We start from the raw sequence: 24153 nt of genomic DNA on the forward strand, positions 1-24153 counted from the left end.
AAGAGGGCCCGTTAGTTCTGTCTGGCTTTCTATTTGAATTTGTGAAACATTTTGAATGTTTTTCTTTGCATGGAGGCTTCACTTTAAGCAGACAAGTCTTCCAATTTACTTTATAACTTCTCAGTACCGCTTTTCATTAAAAAAAAAAATCCCAAAAATCCTCCCTCTTTCATACAGGATCTACACAGAGTCCAGATGAAACAGATCTTAAAGATAAACCAGGTAAAGCTAAAAGGTGGTGGTGGCAAACAAACAATCTTATACTTGGATTAAGTCTTGTGCTTCTAATAGGCGAGGCAGTTTTGTTTTTTAAGTGAAGTGGATTTGAGTTGAGAATGGAGCATACCATCTGAGACCCTGAGTAGGTATGGAGAGACAGGGAGAATTCTCAGGCTTTGCCTTTTATGAAGCTCAAGATGTTTTAATGATCAAAGTGCATAGTTACGCTATGAACATATATACAAACAGATAAAATTGCCATATACAAATCTAGATTGTTCGTCCATCTAGCCTAGCAAGGTTGACTTTGGCAGCAGGTTTGCAAATTTTGAGCAAAGGTTTTCTTAGATGTGGTATTAAAGTTCCTTTGATTGGGATGCTATCATGGGTATCAAAAGTGAGCTGCAGGTTGTCTCCTACATAGCCTCCTTTTTCAGCCACATCCTTTTTTTTTTTAGCAGGTTGAGGAGAAGAATGCTCACTGTAGCTGCTTATCACAATATTACACAATTTTATTTATTAATAAAATTTGTATACTGTTCCATATCTGAAACAGATCCAGAGCGGTGAACATAAGAAGTAAAACAGTAAAAGATACAAAAATTAAAACACCTTTAAAATTATACCATGCTGTCAGTCAAGGAATGCCCTGGAATAGAGCTGTTTTCAGGAGGGGCCGGAAGCAACACAATAATGGCGCCTTCAGGGGCAGGGAGTTCCACAGAAAGGTGGCCACCATGCTGAAGGCTCTTCTCCTGTTGGATTCCAATCAGGCCATAGGTCCATGTGGAACCACAAGGAGCATGCCCTGGTGCACAATAGCTCTTTGAGGCTTATGTCCTGGTTTTTTGAGTGTATGTGGGAGTAGATTAAGTTGGTGGGGGCAGTTTATTTTCTGAACCTCAGTATTTGACTTGAAATTCTTGCATACCATTAAGTTTGGCTTAACAAAAAAATATAATATTCGGCTAAATATATCACCATGGTTGGCTTGCTGTAATCTAAGGATTTTTTAGCGCAAATGCTGGAATTGAGTGTGGCTTAGTTGTTGCTTTTTAGAAATGTGATTTAGGCTGCACTCTTATACCCAATTACTGAGGGACAAGCCACTTTTACCTAAATCTGTCTGTTTCTGATTAGACATGTACGGAAATGAGCTTTTGCTGTTTTCTTCAGTTCTATAATGCCTGTTGTTGACCAATTTCCTAGCCTTCTGAAGAAGCAATAAAAGTCTCTACAGTTGAGTTTCCCTTTCTCAAGTTGTGCGTTCTGATCCTGTGTAAACAATTCTTCTTTGCTATGTCAGTTGGCTTCTTCCCATTATCAAGAAGAGGAATTCTAAAATGGTTGCAAAATGTCAGAAAATCCATTCTAGAAGAAAAATGTTTCTTATTCAAGTTGATCATCTTTCTTTCTTTTTAAACATTTTAAATTTGAAAGCACATTTTCATTATGTTTCTTTTAGAGTAGAGACTTTGTTCCAGCTAAAGAAATAATATATTCTTTTTCATAGTCTCTGTGCATGACATACATGGTCTCTGCACCTGTGCAGAGTGTTGTTTCGGGACAATTCTAAAGATGAAGATCATTTTGGTGGGAACCCTTTGCCACTATCTGACTGCCCATGTCCCAGCAGGTTCCCGCCTCTTTCCCTTAGTTTTCTTTCGACCACCATTCTAAATGTCTTGTCAGGAATTTGCTCTTGCATTTATCACAAATTCTTTGGATACTGCTGAGGTTTCCCCCCTTGTTTTTGTATATATTTCTTCTTCCTACTCCCGTGTGTGTGTGTGTGTGTGTGTGTGTGTGTGTGTGTGTGTGTAAAGTAGGCACAGAGACCATATATGCAAATGCACAGATGGCAATTCAAAGAACTACAGTTGCAGGTAAGCAATGTGTCTTATCTCAGGCACTGATTGTAGCTTCAAATTTTAAGTCGCTCCTCTTTTCTCTTTTTCTGACCAAGGCTGACTAGTGCCTTTTAAATAAACCACATCTTGACTTGAGAAGAATACCTTACATTTTTTTTTAAGTGTGAAAAACCAATTTCTTGGTTCCAGCTAGAAAAATACTATATATCTCAGGCACCCATTGTAGCTTCAGATTTTAAGTCCTCTTTCCCCTTCTTCCATTTTAGGAACTAGCAAGAACTTGGGAATTGCTATTGGTAAGTAACTGTAGAGGATGTTACTTCAGTGTACAACTGCTGATATTATATTTTAATGCCTGGTGAAAATGAACATGGAATGCTTAGTGTTCTATGCCTTTCTTTTCTCCCCACTGGCTTATCTGCTGAAGATTCCAACATGGAGGGAATTTTGACTGTCCTCCAGGATTGTTTTTTTTTATTTCTACTGTGAGGCAAGCCCTGCATCTTTACACATGCATGTACATTTATAATGGCATACACAGTTGGCTCCCAAAGCCAGTACAAATTTCCTCCATGTTCTGAGCAGGATTTTTAGCCTTTTAAAAATGTTCCATTGCCTGGGCATGATTCTTCCTTAAGAAGACAATCACAGGGGAGAGGGTGATTAAACCTAAAGAATTGCTAGTGGTGAGGAGTAGTTTTGTGATTGTCACTATGGCAGTTAAGCTGCAGTTAGTCTGGGAGCAGAAACAACTAGATTCTGAGAAAGGTTGTACTTCTGCCCAAAAAGGGATGAGTGCAGATCTATGGCAGGCTCACTGCCCAAGATTTGTCTGTCTGTTTGCAAACTTACTATAACCAGTACTACATTGTATATGAACTAATCCACCTGAATTGTGTGGCTTTAATGTACCTTCAACATTTCTGGGTAACAACCAGTCCCTATTAATATGATTGCTTTGACTAATAAGGTGGTTAAAGCCTAATAGATGCACGTAGAACAGATAAAAGTTGCCTTAATATTTTTATGTTGCTTGTGCATGTTGTCTTCTACTATGAAGACAACATGGAACTGATATTGGATTCATAATAGGAAAATTGGAAACCACTGAAAGTGATCAAGCATTTAAGGCATGGTCCTCAGTACTCGAGTAGATTATCTCTGTTTGGTTCCTAGTATATTGGCTCCTGGGCAAGTGGATAATCTACCCCTCCATTAGGTATAATGATTACGTTGATTGTGTATTATTTAGTCTGCAATAGGATTTAGTTCTGCTTGGGGGTTTGTCTTGATCTTGAAACAATTGTTGGGCATCTGTAGTGATACATTGTTATTAAACAACAACAAAATGTTACTTTACCTTGTTCAGCATTACTACAGAATGTCACTGGAATTCTTTCACATTTTCCCTTCAAGGAGCTGTGGTTGCTGTTATATTTACGATTGCTGTTGCAATTTTTATAGCTATGAAATACAAAGAGCGCCTTCAAAGGGGGTGAGTCAGCCCAGTAAATGTCATATCTGTGAGCAAGCATATGGTTCTGGGCTTCCCTGTACCTTCTATACAACCTATACTTTCCAGGTATATGTGCTTTATGTCCAGGAAGAGCTTATGTGTTGTGCTTGTAACAGCTGCACTAATCCACAACATAGAAGAAACAACATTGACTAAAAGGTTGTAGTTTTTCTAAGTGTATTTTATCAAGTTGGTGTTCTGGAGTGATCTGTTTATGTTACCTGTCCATTCTAACAAAGGCTTGGCAATGTCTAGTGAATATTCTGGCACTGAATTTTCTAAAATCCATATCAAAATAGGCTTACAAACCATCATGCCTCAGTCTGAGATGTCAGAGGCATTGGGGGGGGGGGAGTTATGCTTTGTGAAACGGACACAGCAGTAAAATGGATTTGTTGAAGAGTCCTATCTGAAGTCACTAATGTTGTTCTAAAAGTGTTGCTGTCTAAGCTAACAGTTTGCAGCTATAACCCCCTTGACAGATTAAAATGGGATTGTTCTGAATTTTTGTCTTGCATAACTGCTTTCTTTCTTGATTTCTATCTCTATGTGCAGGACAGCCTATTTTCATTATAGTATTATATGCATAATTTGCTATTTGTATATGATACATATAGATTATCAGAACTTTGTAATTATTATTATTATTATCATTTCTATACAGACCCATAGCTGAAGCTCTCTGGGCGGATTACATAAGATTAAAGCAATTAAAGACAATATACAAAATTTAAAATCACAAAAACATGCAATATACGCAAAAAAGTATTATGGTATGATCCTAAATTGATTAGGCAATGATTTACTAGTTTCAGGTAATCAGTGCAATTGATTTCTTTAACAGAATAATTACAAGCAATTGCCATACTTTTTCAAAACATTACCTTAATGTGCCTATCTGTGGAAAACTCTGCACAAATATTTGCCATGGAATTGAAACAGCATAGGATTGTATTGGAGCTGTCCTTGTGGTTTTATTTTTCAGGCAACTGTGTAAGCTTGTCTTTATTTTGAGAGTGTGAAATCTGTGAACTACTTGACCTCACCAGTTTGAAACTGTTCATATTTATAGTTTCCTGTCAAATATTAGACATCTCATTTAAAATTTATTTCAAACTAAAACATTCCAAGCCTTTCCAATGGGTCCTATGTTAGTTATAATAATGTCTTTATTGCACCATATCTCCTAAATAACCCACTTTGACCTAAAAAAATAATAAGAGATTGTCCTCTGAATATTTTTGTGTTTGTAGATTCTCTTTGGAATGCCTAAATGAGCTCATGATATTGTGTTAGGTATTCAGTCCTCATAATTGTATACGAAAACTTGAAAATGCGTGAACAGGATCTAATTTAAAAAATGAATATTGGAGGATTTAGGAAGGGCTTATTTTGGCAAAGCACAGAACTTCAGTCTCCTACATTGAATCTCTTTTCCTCACTTACTTTCTTTTTTATCTATTTTCGAAGTTGTGTGCAATCCTAGTTGGGGCATGCTGGGAATTGTAGGACTTCTTTCTAAATAAACATGCATAGGATTGCACCTTAAGAACACTTACTCAGATTTTAGGGCTAGAATGCAAAGTCAAATGTGTTCAGGTGACTATCTAGAAGTCAAGAATCAGTTTATGCAGGAAGTGGTAATGCTGTTGTATGATAGGGTAGCAACACATGCATAGAAAGCCATGGGCTTTATTTAGAAGTAGGCCCCTAGCCTTAAAATTTTGTTTATTTTTAGCATTGCACATGTGTGTTTCTTTGTCTGTGCATATGTAATTCTCTTTGTAATTGTCTAAGTTCCAGGATAAAATCAAGAACTAGCATCCCATTTCATGAATAGCATTGACATATATTTTATGTCTATGCAACTTTGTGGGCTATAAGTAGTAATTAAATTTAATAGTTAAGTTCTGAACTTCTGTGGATTGGTTCTAATAGGACTCTAGCATGAGTAGAAGGTTCTTATGCTCACTCAAAGAGCGGTGTTCATGATTTCTGCTATCTTTCCCCTTCAGCTGTAGCCCGTCTGCCAACACACACATTATTCTCAAGAATCCCTTCACCTTTAAGTATAGCTTTTGTTGGGGAAGGGTGCAGGAGATTACTGCAAAGAGACAAAGCTAGGAAAGTTCCTTTCTGCATGTAGAACTGTGATCACAGTTGTTAGTGTTCAACCCTTTCATAACTTGCATTTTTTAAGTTGAGCTAATCTAATGCATTAAAAAATAATGTGGGCAAATTGAGGAAGTCAGAGGGCTGTTTTTGCCCCCCACCCCAAGACCTGTCCGCAGGCTGCACCCATGCCACAACTGCAGAAATCAGCTGTCTCAAAAAGAGGTGATTTGCCATTGCTTTTCTGTGTCGAACTACCATAGAACACTACAGTGGTCAACTTTAGCTTGAAAGTAAGCTATATTTCACCTTTGTATTATTCCATATTCACTTGCCACTGATGTGAATTTGAGTGGGGGGAAGGGCCATATGTGGCCCACAGGCCAAGTATTGCCCACCCTTGCATTAAATATTTCACTGGCCAAGTTAACAACGTGAACAATTGCTAGTACAATTGTATGCAAGTTGTTTTTTTATGCCTTGGATTTGGACCATCCCTGCTTAGGCTATTCTGCTTTATGGCAAGCAAAGCTTACTCAGGAACAAGCTCCACTTATCTCAAAGGGGTTTATTATTAGGTAAGTGTGCAGAGGATTGCAGCCTAAACTAAGTTTACATTTCATTGAGAAAAATGCTGCTTCTTTTCTATTTCTAGTGAACATTCCATTCTGAGTAGAATCACTTCCGTGGGAAAAACTTCATTTCATCAAAGAGATACTGCTCCAAGGCAATGTGTCTAAATCTGTGGACCCCTATATTCCTAATATTAATCTTAAGTGTTAAATATTTGATTGCTGGTCGAACTTACCCATTTGTTATGCTCACTTTTTAAACATGTCTAAAGTAACCTTTTACAAATTCTCTATTAAATTCAGAATTGATTGCGAGCTTCTAAGCATGGTAATCTGTATCAAAAGGCTATTTCCATATATGCTCTGAGTTGGTTGGATTCATGTAGAAAGGTCATCCACAGCCCTGTACACTATATCTCCCAGCCACAGGAACAACTTTTGTGGCATTTGGGGCCGGGGCAGACGGACAAACGCACATAGGAAAGATCAGCAAAAATTATCTGTAAGTGACATTTCCATCTTAGTGGGTTTGTACTAGCAGAAACTACTTCTACTTTCACAAGATAGGATACCTGGATACAAATGTCACTTACTGGATTCAAGATCCTGAATGTAAGGTGGAAGTTTAGGAAATAAAGTTTTGTTTAAGAATTTTATTTTAAACATGTGATAGAATTATTATTTTTGCTTGGAATCAACTCCAGTTGCACAGTTCACATACGTATAAGGCATGCATGCATGCATGCCAGATGCTTAATTCTACTTCATCATTTGGGAACTGGTGCCATGACTAATCACGGAAGGTATTACCTAAAATGGTATTTTAATAGGTGACATGGCATCTATGACCCTAAGAAATGATCTCCTCCAAGCGTCCTCTATTGAGCTAGTGAACCAGATATTTGATAAATTAATAAATTTTCTTAGACCTTTTTTTATTGAGGTAAAAAAGGGTCCTCGGTCAAGAATGCATCAGACTAAAAAGGGAAATTCATGGTATGATAAGGATTGCAGGGCTCTAAAAAGGCAAATGGGGAATATTATTAAAGACTATCATATCAAAAACCTCCCTAAAATACCTTTAGAATTCTATGATTTACGTATGAAATATAAAAATTTAATTAGAGAGAAAAAATAGCTATTATAGGGATCTGTGGAGGGAACTCGGTCTAGCACTTCTCCAAAAAGATATACAGTCGTGTGAAAAAGAAAGTACACCCTCTTGGAATTGTATGATTTTACATATCAGGACATAATAACAATCATATCTGTTCCTTAGCAGGTCTAAAAATTAGGTAAATACAACCTCAGATGAACAACAACACATGACATATTACACCGTGTCATGATTTATTTAACAGAAATAAAGCCAATATTTCCCAGTTAAAGTCGGTAGTCAGATGTTTTCTATCCTTCTATACGCAGATGATGCTGTGTTGATTTCCTATACCCAAATTGGCCTTCACAGATTGCTGAACCAATTTAGTAACTATTGCAAGAACGAACTTCTCTCCATTAATTACGAAAAGACAAAAACTATGATATTTGGTAAATCCAAAAAAAATCTGCAATTGGCAACTTGATGGGAACAAACTAGAGCAAGTCTCCTCTTATAAATATCTTGGTGTGGTGTTTCATTGGACGAGCAACTGGTCCTTTCAGGTTCAAGCAAGTACGTTGCTTTCGGAAAGAACTTTGAACGGGCTTATAAGATTTTACCGGACAAAAGGGGGAAATTTGATTCAGCTCATGATGGAACTTTATAAGCTTAGGGTTTTGCCCATGTTGTTATATGGAGCCCCCTTGTGGGTGCATACAAATTGAGATCAACTTGAAAAAGCGTAAAACAAATTTTTGCGCAGACTCTTGGCAGCGCCCAGCTCTACAAAGTTGGCACTCCTGCATGCAGAAGCAGGAGTTATGCCAATTAGAGCAGAAGCTCTTCGATTAGCCCTGCTCTTTTGGTTAAAATCCATCTTCCGACAATTGTCAGAGATTCTTCTGATGACATTGGCTGAGGAGGGCTCAGACTCACGGATGCATAGAATGCAAGGGGTTGTAATGAATCTGGGATTTTCAGTACCCTTTCTCTTATTCCAGGGCCATGATAAAGCTAAAACCCTGATATTACAAAGATTACCAATTAAAGATAGAGTATGTGGATGTAACGCAGTCTCTATCGAAGACTTAATTCATGTTTTGCTTGAATGTCCTATGTATAATCTTAGAAATATATACATTTCTTCTTTGCTAAAATCACTGAAGGGCTCCTCATCACATGCTAAAGTTTGTCATTTGTTATCAGATGCAAAAAAAATTGTTTCTTTTAGAGTGTCAAATTTTTAGCTAAGTCTATGCAGATATGTTCTACACAATGCATGAAGGGTTTGGGTAGTGACCCCTTTTATGATGCTCAATTATTTTTATTGTAAACTGTTCTCTTTTATAACTTGTGTATAATGGCTAACTGCTTGTAACACAATAAATTGACTGACTGACATGGCATCTATTCAGTGCTATAGACCTGTGTCACCTTTATGCTGGGAACTGGACATGTTGACACAGGGAGAGCTTGTCGAATTTTGAACCAGAGCAAAGAATCTGAATTGAAAGTAAATATTTCTTTTATATTTAAGCAATATATTTTCCAGACCTTTTTCTATTGTGCTCATATAATCCTAATCAGTTTTGTCTAGTTCATGTCTAATATCCTAACACTCAATATATTCCTTCTGGTTATATAGTTTCTACAGTTGGATTTTCCTGCCCACAAAGCAACAGCATTAGCCACTGCTTTGATGTGAACAATGCTAACATTTCTTTTAAAAAGTCAGTAATGTGTTGTGGAAGTGTGTGTGTGTGTGTGTTTCCCTTTTTCCTGCCAGGCAAAATTAACAAAAGGGAGTAATTGTTGAAATTCCTTTCAGTGAATTCAATATTTGTGATGTTTTTTTCACAGGGCACCTGAAGAACTGCAGTCGTAAGTAAAATGAAGCTGTGAAGACCCTGATCTGATAGCAACGTTCTAGCTGATGATTAATTTCAAACAGTTCTCCTTTTGAAAGCTGGAGATGGGAATTGAATGAAGATCTGAATGGAGAGCTTTAGGAATTTCACAGTTAAAGAAATTGGACACATAAATTCAGGCAACTTGAAGCATAAAACAATGTTTGGCCTCAAAAAATCTCTGATCACGTGCACATATTACTTTTGCATAGAACTCTTCTGCACTTAGAATTGTGGGAACTGGTCATATCTTTACCCTAAAGCTAATATATTATCCTGTCATAAAAAGATATAAAGATTCTATATTGGAAGTGTAATGGGTTCTATCTAGGATGTATTTGAAGTTCCCTATAGCATTTTCCTCTCAAGGCTTCGTTCCATATACAGCTTTTGAAAATTCATTACACTTCTGAATATCTCAGGATTTCTCATGTAGAGCCATAACCAAAGCTACCTTGCTTCTGTTTTGTGTTTAAAAATGTGCCCAATATAAATTGTGTCCCATATGTTTTGATAGGCAACAAAAGCTTTGTATACTTAACAAAAAAAAAAAAGTCAACAGGCACTTTTAGGACACACAAATTTCAGTGGAAACAAGGTAAGTAAGCCAGCTCTCTTACTGAAATCAACGTGGCCAAAAAGTGCTGTTCTTCAGCTGTACTGAGCCCAAGTTTGTTAGTTCAAGAAGGAATTTTGTGTGCATTTATATAGTGTTATTTTTTTTTTGTAAACTTTATGTTGGATTGTATGTAATATTATTTGTTAAATCAATTAAATATGATGTCTTTGTACAAAGTAAAATGTATAAACAATAAGGTTTTTAAATATTAAATACATTTAAATAAAAGATTCTGTTCTGTGTTGGCTGCAGTAGACACTGAGTGAAGGGGATAAACAAGAACCAAGGTAATGAAACAAGGAAAGATCAAAGCTTAGGCAAGCAGTTAGATATGTAGGGTCAGGCTAAGGCAGGAGTGGTCAAGATTGTAGGCAGAGGTGAAAACATGGTTAGGCAGTCAGATACGTTACAGAATCCAGAAATAGAGTCAAGAAGGAGTCCTGGAGGGGATCTACACAGCGTACTGAAGGCGTACGCAAGCGCCTTCAGTGCGACCCGAAAGCGCGTGTGTAGATCCTGCTGGAAGAGGCGGAGGAGGAGGTGGCTGAGGAATCCGGCCGTGTCCTTGCCGCCGCCACCCACCTCCCCGCCGGCCTCGTCCCAGCCACGGGGGTGGGGGGCGAGACCCCCTCCCGCCGTGGACCAGGCTCCTCCTTCCCTGCCCAGGCCAGCCCCAGCCCCAGCACGTCCTCCGGGCTGATCAGGAGGCCGGCGGGGAGGTGGGCGGCAGCAAGGACGCCTCCTCCTCCGCCTCTTCCTCCGCCTCTTCCAGGACAGGATCTACACACGCGCTTTCGGGTTGCACTGAAGGCGCTTGCGTGCGCCTTCAGTACGCTGTGTAGACCCCTCCAAGAGTCAGTAGCACAGAGTGTCAATCACGGGGAAAAGTCTGGGAGACAGGGTAGACAACATGGGAAGAGCAAGAACAGCATTGTTTCCAGCACTGACTAGGCAAACACTGAAGGCTCTTAACACCAGAGCTTGCCGAGTCCCATCCAGGGCTCAGCTGAAGTACATCAAAGCTCTCTGATCAGTCCTTCTACTGAGGAGTCTTTCCTTGCAGTCAGGGACTTCTTCTTCCGGTAGCCCTGCTAATTTGCCTCTTGAAGTGACAATATTCTCTGGGACTCAGGCATTGCTCAGCCTCTGTTTCTGAACAGAGCTCCCCTCAAATCTGTTGATATGAAGGATTCAGTGGTATCATCCACTTCTGGAACCTCTAGCTTCTAAGAGGAGAAGGAGTCCTCCAGCAACAATATGACAGACTCAAGTATCATGGATGCCTTTTCTCCTGAAATAGGTAAGAAGCTGGATGTGTATTGTACCTGTTCTGAATTCTGCCTGCAGGGATCCTTATCTGGCTATGCACAGATGCACAGTATAATAAAAATAGATATTTGGGGGCCGACAGTGTAATGCCCAGCCAGGCGTTCAGGACTGTGCCTATGTGTTCTTTGTATGTCAAAGTGGCCTATATGCTGTCCAATGACCTTGGTTTAATAAAAGCTATGCAGTTTTAAAATTTCAAATGGATGAGGCAAGAGAAGAATCCTATTTTTAAAAAGGGCATAGTGGTTATGATGAGTTACTTTAATAAGCAATGAAGAATACTGAACATGATGTTTCCTTCTCAAAATGAGGGCTAGCTTTTGATTGTAATTGTAAATACGGTACTTCATTGCTGGACAAAAAGGCACCTCTCCTCATTTTAGTCACACATATTTTCAGCCACACACCCAATCCTCATGTATAAAAGGTACACATGACCCCCTCCACAGGTTGAATGAATGCACACAGGGGCTTGTGGGCCATGTGGCTTAGCCCCACCCAGTGCCATTGCTGTGCATTGCCACCTAACAAGTGTGTTTGACATTTGTCATATTGAGTTCTCTCTCATACCCTATAATTTTTTTTTTAAAAAAGCAACAACACAGGGAGGTTGTGGGGGCCGCGTCTTTCCCATCCCTACTATAAACAAAATGGAAGCTTGGATAAGTGTTCTACCATACCGTGGCTTCTTTTGCACAATGTCTTTTCCAAATGGATCAGGCACAGATGCAGTTAAATGTGTACACTGCTGTTTTGTCAGCAGGGATTTGTATTCCACTCTCCTTTCTGTGTTATGAATCTCATTCGTAGAGAGTAGTTCAGTTTAGGAAATAGTATGAAACACATGTGGATGCACATAGTCTGGTAATCCACAATTGGTGGAAACTTCTTTATCTGGAATGAGGGCAGACTAGATTATGTGGGGCAGGAAAGGAGAGTGCCTGTCTGAAACTACTGTCAAATTCTACTTTCACTGTTAATTGTAAATAATAGTTCCAATTCGTTAAAAGTAGCTTCTTTCTGCTGCTGTACTTTCCTGTTTTCTACAAGGTCAATAACTCACTTGCCAAGGGAATAAAGCAAATCCCATGTTAGAATGTACTGTACAAAACAATGGTGTTTCCACAAGAGATTTTGTGGCAGATTGGAAGCATATACTTTAAACTGCCAAATCGTATTGGTTTATAAAATACCACATGTGTGCTATAACAGATGCCAATCTTCGAATTGTAATATTTCCATGGGAAATAGTGTTTTAAAAGCCAGTAAGGGCTAAACTCATTCGAAAGGTAGCAGCCTAGCCTTCATGTAATCCAGCAATTTTTATCTCCTTGGATGAAATAATGGAGGAAGAGCAGAAGGCAACTCTTTGCAGCCAGAAAAGGCTACTGTAGTAATTGGAAACCAGGTTATGTTTGGATGCAGGATGCTCGGCACCCATGTTTCATTTCTGGACTGAAATATTTGCATGAGCAAGCCTTCTTAATTGCTGTGTTCAGCAGCTGTGCTCTGAAACTGAAAGCAACTTGTAGGCAAAGCTGTGCTCAGAACTGACCTAATGCTTATGTATCAAGAACTGCTAGACAGCATTTTCTGTAGTTCTCAGTCCAGTTCCCTTTGGGCTGTCTCTCTGAAAGCCCCTGTTAACTTCTTCCTCTTCTGCATTTACATATTTGCTGGGTTCTGCAATCAACCTTGCACTCATTCCTGTGACCTGAACAAGAGGTATGACTCCTGCCTGCATACTCAGTCTATTGTGGGGCACAGCTGCACTCCTGGCTGTTGCTTTGGGAGATCAAGGTGAGAAGCTGAAACTTCGAATATGTTTTCTTCTGCAGTTCTAGTTTCTATGCTTTCTCCTTTCCATGCAGTTTTTTCCCCCATTTGCCCTTTCTTTTTGCTCTATTTTTTCTTCTCCCCGTGGAAAGTGGGTAAAGTTGGTGTTGCCTAAGATGACCGTACTCCCTATTCTAGTTCTGGTGGTGGTCTCAGCAGAGTTCTGATATTCCCACTTCTCTTAGCTAGGAGAAAAGTGCTTGGAGAGAGGCTCTGAGGAAGTCAATAGCAAGCATACGGGAGAAGGTTCATCTGTCCTCACCTAGGGGGTAAAGTGTTGGACTGGGAGTCAGGAGATCCGGGTTTTAGTCCCCACTCGGTCATGGAAGCTCACTGGGTGACTTTGGGCCAGTCACAGACTCTCAGCCCAACCTACCTCATAGAGTTGTGAGGATAAAATGGAGAGGAGGGTTATGTACGCCGCCTTGGGTTCCTTGCAAGAAAAAAGGCGGGGTAGAAATGCAATAATAAATAAATAAAATATGCAACACTTTTGCCCTAAAAAACAATTCCTTCACTTTATAGTGATTGGGATAGTCCCAAACATAAACAAATCGGTCTGCTGATTATCACATTTTACAATATGCTTATAACAAAAGCTTTGCTAGTGCCTTCTAGTTGCAAAGCAAACTGTGAAAACAATACCCCTAAATGGTGCAATTTTGCCTTTCGGAAATGTACCCATATTCCTAATAAAGAAAAGTAAATTAAGAGTCCCATCTCATGCATTTTGTTTAAAATCCATCTGTCTGTCTTTGAATCCAATGCTACATTTCCCAAAGATCTCAAGAGATGTGAGAGCAATGGTAGGTCAACCACAATAAAGCCATTATCCAAAAGCAGCAAATGCATTTAATGTTTGATTTATATTGGGGTCACAGCAGCCTGCACTGGATTATGGTGTTGTTGGGATATTATGAAAAAAACATATTGAGGGATAAACCTGATGGGAGATCTGTGTTCATATATTTTTCACTTTCTGTTGTGGGTGAGCTCTGTTTCCACCTGCTTTTCTACATACAGCATCCGGGTACAATACTGCTCTCCTAACACCTCCTGACTTCTTCAGACATGCTGCTTCTCTCCCCACCTACTCCAAGCACCTTGCATGTTTATCTGGCCAGCTATCTGGTTCTCTCTCTCTCTCTCTCTCTCTCTCTCTCTCTCTCTCACACACACACACACACCGCCTAGTTTTGTAACACTGTAAAAACTGCTCTGAAATGGATGAGAAGGTGACTTTGTGTTTGACACAAGAGTCAGCTGCCAGAGACTGGGCCAAGACCAGAGAGACCTTAGAATTTCTCATATCCTGGCCTCACCTCTCCCTACCCACCAGAATGCCCCCTTTTCTCTCCTTGAGGCTGCATTTGTGACCTTAGGAAACATCCAGCACGATTCTGGATCCGAGGTGGGGAGGGGAGGTGGATTCTGAAATCATAACACTACCTACTGCCTCAGGAGAGGGACTCTTGAATGCACAGATGCTGTAACATTCTGTGAATGAGGCAGTGCAATTGCATACTAAAAGCTAGGGGTGTGCACAGACCCCCCGCTCCGCTTCACTTGCAGATCCGCCATTTTCCGGATCGGGCCGCTCCGCCCCGCCCCCGCTCCGCCCACTTCCGCTCCGCTCCGCCCGGAGCTCCGGATCCGGATCCGGAGCTCCGTTTCCCCCCCCCCATAGGCTTGCATTGAAAGCTAAAAAATTATACAACTTTTTTTCTGTTCAAGTTAGAAACCTCATGTTTGGCACCATGACACCTCATGGGGATATACACACGCATGCCAAGTTTCAAAGCAATCCCATCATCCCCTGATTTTTGGCGAATTTTTGAAAATCGGGCACCCCACACACACCATCCCTGCGAGGTGGGCAGGGGAGGAGGGAGGGAAGGCAGGCAGGCATGCAGCTGGCATTTCTGGGGGCATAAGGAAGTGAGCCAAGGATAAGCCAGTAATGCATATAAAATGGAATAAATCAATCAATAAACAAAGGAGGGGTGGAATTAAAAGCAGCAGTGTTGCTCAATAAACAACAAGAAGAACTTTTTTTAAAAGGCTATATCTGTCTTTTACCAGCAATAGGGGGACGTGCCCGGGGGAGGGGGAAGTAGCTGCCAGTTCAAGACACTGACAGCCACAGCTCTGAGAAGAAGTAAAACGCTCACTTCGACTCAGAACAGGCATTGCTCCACCACTGAAAAGTGACCATTCACTTCAACTCATGATAGGCATTGCTCCACCGTTTTACTCTCTTTGGAAGGCTCTAATGGCCTTCCAGTGCAGGAGAGAGTGGGGGCACGTCCACGATGAGATGCCCTAGGGGAGCTCATCCCCTTGCACCACATCGATTCAGTTGTTCCCCAAGGTTAGGGTGGGGAGCAGTGCTGTGTTTCTATCTCTTATTCTTGGCTTAGTATATGATTTCAGGTTGTGTTTGTGCATTTGGTGGGGCTACTGTGTTAAAAAACACGGGGAAAAGCCCGTTCAGATGAAGAAAGAGAAGTTTCCCAGAATCCCAAGTTACCTGTTTTGCCTATGCCCTCCTCCAACTTTGGGATCATCATGACCGGGAGCTGACTCTGCCCCTCAGCCCTTTGAAAAAGGTATTTTTCCCGCCGATTTTTTAAAAACGTCTAGCCCGCGACCCGTACGATGCAGAAAGTTGAGAGTGGTCTCAAAATGACCCCCATCCACGACTCTCTGTGCACAAGAATTTTCAGAACGATAGCTTAAACTCTCCCCCCCAGTTATCCCCGATTCTTTCCCTCAATGCAATCCTATGGGCGAAAAGCCGAAAACGCAGTTTGAGCCGCGCGGTTGACCCGATTTTCACAAAAATATAGCCCGCGACCCGTACGATGCAGAAAGTTGAGAGTGGTCTCAAAATGACCCCCATCCACGACTCTCTGTGCACAAGAATTTCCAGAACGATAGCTTAAACCCCCCCCAGTTATCCCCGATTCTTTCCCTCAATGCAATCCTATGGGCGAAAAGCCGAAAACGCAGTTTGAGCCACGCGGTTGACCCGATTTTCACAAAAATATAGCCCGCGACCCAGACAACGCAGAAAGTTGAGAGTGGTCTCAAAATGACCCCCATCCACGACTCTCTGTGCACAAGAATTTCCAGAACGATAGCTTCAAAAACAACGTAGTTATGCGCGATTATTTGCCGCAATGCAATCCTATGGCGAAATGTTTTCAAGATGGCGACCGGAGCGCTCCGCCTGAACTCGGAGCTCCGAAAAATGGTCGCTTCTCTTCGCCTTGCTTCTAGGGGGTCCGCGGTCCGCTCCTACTCCGCCTCTGGGTAAGGCGGAGCAGGCCAATCCGCTACTGCTTCTACGCTCCTAATCGGAGCGGAGCACATCCCTACTAAAAGCCTTATCTGGAAACACCTTTAGTCCATTGGGGTAAGGTTACTTCAAACATTAAGTCCTACACGAGTTATTTCTGAGCAAGAAACAGTATATGTAGATTCCACACACACGTGTACATAGATCTGAAATGAAATTGAGTGGATGCAGAACATGCAGAGTAACGTGAAGGACCATTCTTCTTTTTGCCCTCTTCTCCATGTTGGACGATGGCAACCATGAAGCCAAAAAGGAAGGCGCTGGGTTTGCTGCCTCTCTCCTTTAGCCCTGAAGCTATTGGCATCCAGCTCAGTGGTAAAGCACATGCTTTTGCATGGAGAAGATCTCCAGTTCCATCCCCAGCATCTCCCCAGGGCTAGGAAAGAAGCCTGCCTGAAACCCCAGAGAGCTGCTGCCAGTCAGAGTTGACAGTGCTGGGCTAGATGGAACAATAGCCTGACACTATGTTCCTACTGTGGGGGTTGTTCACCGCCCACAGCTTGTTGACTTTCAGCCACCTGAACTTCTAGACCCAGCTGTTCAAGGAACAGCTCTCTGTCTGCTAATAACTTTGCCTCTTTTTTCAATGCTAAAATCCAAACTATTCGCTCTGATCTGGCCAGCTCTGCTTCTCTTCCAGTTCCTGTTCCTCATCTGTCAGTTCCTCCTGCAAATTTCTCTGTGTTTCCTTCGGTCTCAGCTGATGAACTGTTTACAATACTGCGCTCTTCAAAGCCCTCCACTTGTTCTCGTGATCCGATTCCTTCTCGCGTCTTTATTAATCTTATCCCTGCTATCCTCCCTTCCTTGCTTCATATTATTAATTTTTCTCTGTCCTCTGGTTCATTTCCTTCTGCTTTTAAACATGCTACAGTCTCTCCTATTCTCAAGAAACCTACTCTTGATAGGCTATCTCTGTCTAACTACCGACCTGTCTCTTTGTTGCCGTTTGTTTCAAAGATCCTGGAGCGTGTGGTCTACTCTCGTTGTCTTGATTTTCTTTCTAGTAACTCTGCTCTGGATCCTTTTCAATCTGGATTCCATCCTTTGCATTCCACTGAAACAGCCCTTACTAAGATTACCAATGATCTTCTTACTGCCAAGTCTAAAAGCCATTATTCCGTTCTTATTCTCCTTGATCTATTTTCTTCTGCTGCCCCTTATGCCTGGAACGCTCTTCCAGAACATTTGAGAACTACAAGTTCAACCGCAGCTTTTAAAGCTCAGCTCAAAACTTTTCTTTTTCCTAAAGCTTTTAAAACTTGATTTTGTTCTGACTTTATACTGTTAGTTTTACCCTACCCAGTGCCTGTTTACCCTACCCTGTGCCTGTTTGCATTCTCTTCCCCTCCTTATTGTTTTATTATGATTTTATTAGAATGTAAGCCTATGCGGCATGGTCTTGCTATTTACTGTTTTACTCTGTACAGCACCATGTACATTGATGGTGCTATATAAAATAATAATAATAATAATAATAATAATAATAATAATAATAATAATAATAAGGAACAGCATCGGTGCACAGGTTGTTTGAACTTGAGACCATTAGGGGAATTAATGTATATAATTGTAAATACTGTTAGATGCCCTAAAATATCAAGTTAGGGCAGAATATACATTTTAAGAAGTAGATCCAAGACAACTGTATTAGAAGGAGTAAATGAGAAATGCACAAGGTAGGCATTATACCTACCAATGCATTTTGGGAAGCAGGAGCCATAGCTGATCTCCATTTCTGAAAACACAAAGACTCGCTGTAATTCTGATCTGCCTCTTGCCATGGGTGAAACACACAGGTCCCTAAAGCTGTGTAAAGTAGAAGTGCAGAAAAACAGGACAGTCAGTGTTTTGAGACCGGGCCTAACTAAACTACAGATCTCATAACATCTGTGGCTTGTCTTGACGAGGGGTTTGCCCTGGGGTGGATCCGGAGTGGTGGCAGGTCATCTATATGGTGAAATCCTTAACAAACAACCATATAAAACTCAACAAAAAGTTAAGGATATATATACAGTGAAACCATAATATTTAATATACCATACCATACATCTTTATTGCGATCCATAGATCCATGAAAAAACAAGAATCAAACATGAAACATCAGACAGTTAGAGCTATTGTCAACTTTCGTCTAATACACAGAGAGCTCTAATCCTGGCCGCCACTGTAAGAAATTTAGCAACAGCCAAAGTTACTTTTGAGGACTTATCTTCCAACAGAAACTTAACATAAAATTTGTCTGAACTTCTGGACAGTTTACTCAACAATGGGGTGATCATAAGATGACGGGCCTGATTATAAAAGCTACAGGACAGAAGGATATGTTCCACCGTCTCCACTTCCATATTCCTACAGAGCCACCATCGTTCCTGATAAGGGACACCAGCATATCTGCCCCAAAGTAATTCAATAGAATAAGCATTGCATCTGGCCTTGAAGAAAGCAATACAATATTTAGCCACCGACAGGTTCTTTAAATAGTCAGCCAGCTGAAGAGGCCCAACGTAATGAACGTGCAATGCACTGGGAGAGCAGGAAACATAAGAGCGAGTGCGTAAGTTGCAGAAGGCTATGTCCCACAGTCTTTGTTTAACAGATTTAAAAGCAAAATTCAAGCCCAGATTAAGGAGGAGGGAAGAGGAGAGACTGATTGAAGCTGCCTTCCTGGCAAGAAGCTTGGACCAGCTGTTCACTTAGTTGTCCTGAGCCAGACACGGAAGCAGACCTGAGCCCCTCCTAAAAAGACTAACTTCCATCCAAAATTTTAAGGCAGACAAAATATACAAAAATAAAATAAAGATTAACAATAATATTGCATTAAAAGTGCAATAACATATTGCACAGACCAATGTATAACTAAAACAACGTAGAAAAAGGCCAAACGCATTTCTACAAGAGGTCTTCATCAGTGGCCAATGTGGGCTGCTGTGTACTCCCTGAAGATTTATTGGGGCTAACTTTACAATTCCCACAATTATGTGGTGTAGGGTGTCACTCCCCTTTGAAAATATGCCAGGCCTCAGCCTTTTCAAACCGCCTAGTTCATGGTCTTTAGACCATCTAGGGTTGCCATCAGCTACCTTGTGCCCGACTTTTTTTTAAGTGGAGCTTAGGGGGTTTGCACCTGGATGGGGTCGGGATGATGGCTGCATCATATAGATGTACGTATATACAGTGAAACCATAATATTTAATATTCAAAAATAACATAGGGTTGGTCAGCATTGGCTGACAGGGAAGGGGGCAGACCGCCTCACCCCACCCCCCAGGTTTTAAATTTAATTTTTTTTTAAAAAAAAAAAAATTTAACTGTACATAAAAAGGAGGGGAAACGGGCTGCCCTCCCCCCCTCAGTGCTGCATGCAGAGGCTTGGGTGGCACTAGTGCTGCAAAGCTGCAGCAGCAGGAGGTCCAAGGAAAGAGAGCCGGGGGAGGGGGAAAGGAATGGGGCAGCCAGAGGGGCAGGAGGGGGAGAAAGAGAGGGATGTGCAGAGCCCCAACTGGCTCTCCTCCCTCTGGCTGCCCTGTTCCTCTCCCCCCGCTCTGTGTTTTTTAAAAAATCTGTAGATGCGTGGGGGGGGGGGGGGAGTCAGGGCAGCCAGAGGAAGGTCAGAGAGCCAGCTGCCCCCTTCCTCCCCCTTTCCTGGTGCTTAGTCTGCCACTGGCAACAGTGACAACTTCGCATTGACACTCCTGTGCAGATGCCAGGAAGGAACACCACAGCGGTAGCCCAAAGTCTTGCAGCACCAACCCACCACCGTCAGGATGGGGGCCTAGTCATTTTGGGGGTCTTATTTCTTCCCTTATAACCTAATTTTTTTCTGATGAGTCCTGGGGAACTCAAAAGCTTGCATGGTTTTGTGGCAGTTTGGTTGGTCCTAATAAAAGTACTGCCCAGCTGTGGATTTTGGATTCTTTTCCTCTGGGGCCAACACTGCTCCCCCTTTTGTTTGATTGTTTTGGGGGGCAATGTGTAGGTGGCCACCCTGCTTTATGTAGCTTTATGGCTGCCAACAACAGATAATAACACTTGGATAGGATCTTTTTCCTAGATTACTTCATACATTCTTTACTTTTTATAGGCTTTTCTAAAGTTTAATAGATACTCTATAAATCTGGACATATTTAATTCTAATCTGGACTTATTTAAAAACTGGAATCTGATCTTGCTGTATAGAAGATATAAACTCTGTCTATGGTTTATGAATATTAACCATTACCAACTGTATTTATCTGTGAATATTCTGTTTCCCCCCCGACTTTTAACATTTCAAGTTGTTGATGTCGATTGAAATTTAGAACTTAAATTATTGCGTAAAAGGTTATCTTTCTTCAGCTAGCATAACATGGTATTTTTTAATCCTATGTGCTAGTACAGATAAAACGTAGCTCAGCTCTTAGAGGGAGATTCTGAACCTTCCCGTCCAGCACATAACTTCTGCTTCATAAACATGCAATACTAGTAAGGGGGAAACCACTAGTGAAGTTTCTCAAGGAAGTAAAGGAAAATTCCTCAACCCACCCCCAGTGGATTCCTGTAAAAAAAAAAAATTCTAGAAAGCCCCTTTTGATAACTTTAAGCTAACAAGAAAACCCCCGGAGTAACAAATACCCCTATTATGTATGTCTGGAATTTATTTAGATACAGTATTGTAACTTCCTATTTTACCATAGAATATTTCCTTCTTTGGACAATTACCTTACTGTGTCTCCAAAAACCCAGTGTGGAGTTTGTGCACCTAGACAAGGCAAGGGAAGACCCATAATGACACCCACACCTCTGATGAGAATGAGGCTTGGGAGCAGGCAGGGACGATCCCAGGATAAATCTTAAGTCTAGCTAAGGCCTAAAATGGTTACAACTTTACTGATTACAGCTTGAATAGATTTGGTGGGACACATGGCTTGGATTCAGTCCTCAGTCAGCCTGCCTGCTAGTTGTTATCAACCCAGTCCAAGTGGTGGTAGGGACAGAACTGAGTCTTGGGCCCACAATGGCACAAGCTGTTTACCTGAGCCTTTCCTGTGCACTCTTGATGTGGCCTGTTTGCTTGCCCCAAACTGGGCTACATCTGGAAACCACACCCCTAAAATCCCTTATTAGAGCCCAGTCCTGCTTCCCCTTATAAGTGGATCCAGCCCGATGCCCCAAATGTCTGCCCTAAAATTGTGATATTAACATTAGCAATGAAGAACCGTGCAATAATAATATGCCAACCATGATAACGCATGCCCCCCTCCCAATCTGGGATGTGGTGAGCTGACAATATCCTAGGCAAAGCAACAACCCTGCACTGCTTTCCCGGTCATGACCACAGGTTAAATTACTCCCCAGCCCCATCAACCCATGGCTAATCCTGTTTGTAGTTAGATGCAATCAGGGCTGGTGCTACCATAGAGGCCACTCAGGCGGCCGCCTAGAGGGCCAAGCGAAGGGGCACGTTGGCTGTGAGCCGGCCCAGTCCGAGGATTAAGCTGGGCCTGGGCGGGCGTGATGGTGCCCTTCACCCTCCCAGCCAAAGCGAAGCCAGGGATGCTGGGGTGGGGGTGGGGTGGCTACACGTTCGGATTTCCGGAATGCACCCAGAAGAGAGAGAGAGAGAGAGAGAATGTATGGGTGAATGGGGTGCATGGGGTCTTTGAGTGAATGCATGTGTTCATGCGTGTGTTTGTTTGGAGTGAGTGATGCTGAGTGTGTGTGTGTGCACGCGTGTGAGTTTGTGGGGGGATGATTTGGAGGTGATATTCCTATTAAATAATGCATTTTAGACCCATAGACGTTCCTTTCCAATTTCTTTGCTATAATTGGCATGACGTATTTCTCGCACTTTAAAATAAATTTAGCAGTTTCAAGTTTTGTGCTTCTTACTTTTTCCAGGAAACATATGTTCTTAAAAATCAAAGTTGGCATTTTGGGGTGTGTGAGTGTGAAAGTAGCTCACCTTGCCTAGGGCGCAAAATAGTCTGGCACCGGCCCTGGATGCAATTATATTCCTAGGAGTGGGTGGCTGGGAAAGCCCTGCAACTACTACTGCTGTGGCCTGGGCCTCCAAATTTAAGCTCAAGGGGTGGACCAGAGGAAGAAAGTTCTCTCTGTGGTCCATCCCAAATTCCTGCTACCGACTGGCCATCTAACTTCCTAATTAGCTCCCCAGGAGCCAGACTGAACAGGCTGCCTGCCAACCCTGCAGTTCCATAGCAGCAGCTGCAGCCACTCACCTCTTGGATCCCCACCTGCATGCCAACACAAACCGAGACCCCATAAGTCAGGATTTATTCCTTATCGGTGCTATATGTATAGCTGGAATAAAAACTCAGTGGTTTGTTTCATGAATTGATTGTTAATGTACAATTAAACAAATATATTTTTGGTGGTTTTTTTTAGCGGGGGTCATTTTGATTATCATTAATTCCGCAACATCTGCCGCACATTCCTGTTCATGTTTACTCAGAAGTACGTCTACCTATGTTCAGTGAGACTTGTTTGCAGGTAATGTATATAGTACTGCAGCCATAGGCTGCTACTCCAGGAACGCATGTTACAAGTAAGTAACTCTGCCGCAGCACAAGTCCATGGACATAAATAATTAGTACAGTTTTACATGCTATACAAATTAAAAAGAGCTCTTTTTACCTTAGGGCTGACTGAAATTTCTGTGTTCACAAATAGAGGCTGTCAAAATCCACTTCTGTGTAGAGGCATATCCACAATAGACCTGCAGCTTTTGCGGACTCTAGTGCATGAATCAGAAACCTTCTGGCTTTTTCTAGGTATTCCATGTTTCCCACCTCCAGATATTCCCCACGGCAAGCACACTGGCACATATTTGGATGACTTCTCCTATGGAACAGTTGTAACATACACCTGTGATGAAGGCTACCCTCTTGTTGGCGATGACTCTATTTACTGTACTACTAAGGATGGATTAAATGGAGTGTGGAGTGGCCATGCATATTGTGGAGGTGTGGCTTTCACATACAGTGTTTTTTTTTTAATTCTCTGAAGAAATGTCCAATGATGTGACAAGCATTATACTGTTATTTCCTAATCAGAATGGTAACATATCCATATTCCAGAGCTATCAGGAATACTAATACACCTGTCCATGATATTGCCATCACTATAAGATCTATTCCTCCTCCACCACCACCTCCTCCTCTTCTTCTTCTTCTTCTTCCCCTCATTGTTCTAACACAAAGCTTTTTTTTTTTTTTGCAGTGACTCAGTGTCCAGCACCTGAAGTTGAGAATGGAAGGATAGTGGCCGGTGATTCCAACATCTACACATATAACCAAAGTGTTACATTTGACTGTAATGCTGGCCACAAGATAGCTGGTGCCAGAGAGATCCATTGCCAAGCGAATGGCACTTGGAACCCTCCTCCACCTCAGTGTGAACAGGGCAAGTATGACTATAAGCTTCATCACATCTAGTCAAATGCGTGGCTCCCATCGCTTCTTCTGTCACCGCTCTCATGTCGCTTCCTGAAAACAGGAAGTAATTAGCCCCATTCAGTCCAGTATGGCCAGAAGGGGTGGAAGAAAACAACATGTGAGTAATTCGTGAGTGCCCAGTAACAAGCGTGCAGTAAAACGCTGTTGGATGGAACTTTAAGGAGCTTCCATATTGTGAGAGCAATATATAAAAAGAGTCCTTCCGTCCTTCGTTTTTTCTTCCTTACTTCCTAACTATACCAGCGTTCATTATCT

At 41.6% G+C, this 24153-nt stretch overlaps 1 protein-coding gene across 1 annotated transcript in view; it reads left to right on the plus strand.

Annotated features, from left to right (window-relative positions):
- The window catches only part of CR1 (complement C3b/C4b receptor 1 (Knops blood group)), a 241277-nt gene that overhangs the window by 122066 nt on the left and 95058 nt on the right, over positions 1–24153 (plus strand). The window contains 2 exon segments of the mRNA XM_063139395.1: positions 23215–23406; positions 23663–23849. Coding sequence (XP_062995465.1) covers positions 23215–23406; positions 23663–23849 — 379 coding nt within the window.

This window comes from Elgaria multicarinata, chromosome 1 (assembly GCF_023053635.1).
Source record: "Elgaria multicarinata webbii isolate HBS135686 ecotype San Diego chromosome 1, rElgMul1.1.pri, whole genome shotgun sequence".
Taxonomy (NCBI): Eukaryota; Metazoa; Chordata; class Lepidosauria; order Squamata; family Anguidae; genus Elgaria; species Elgaria multicarinata.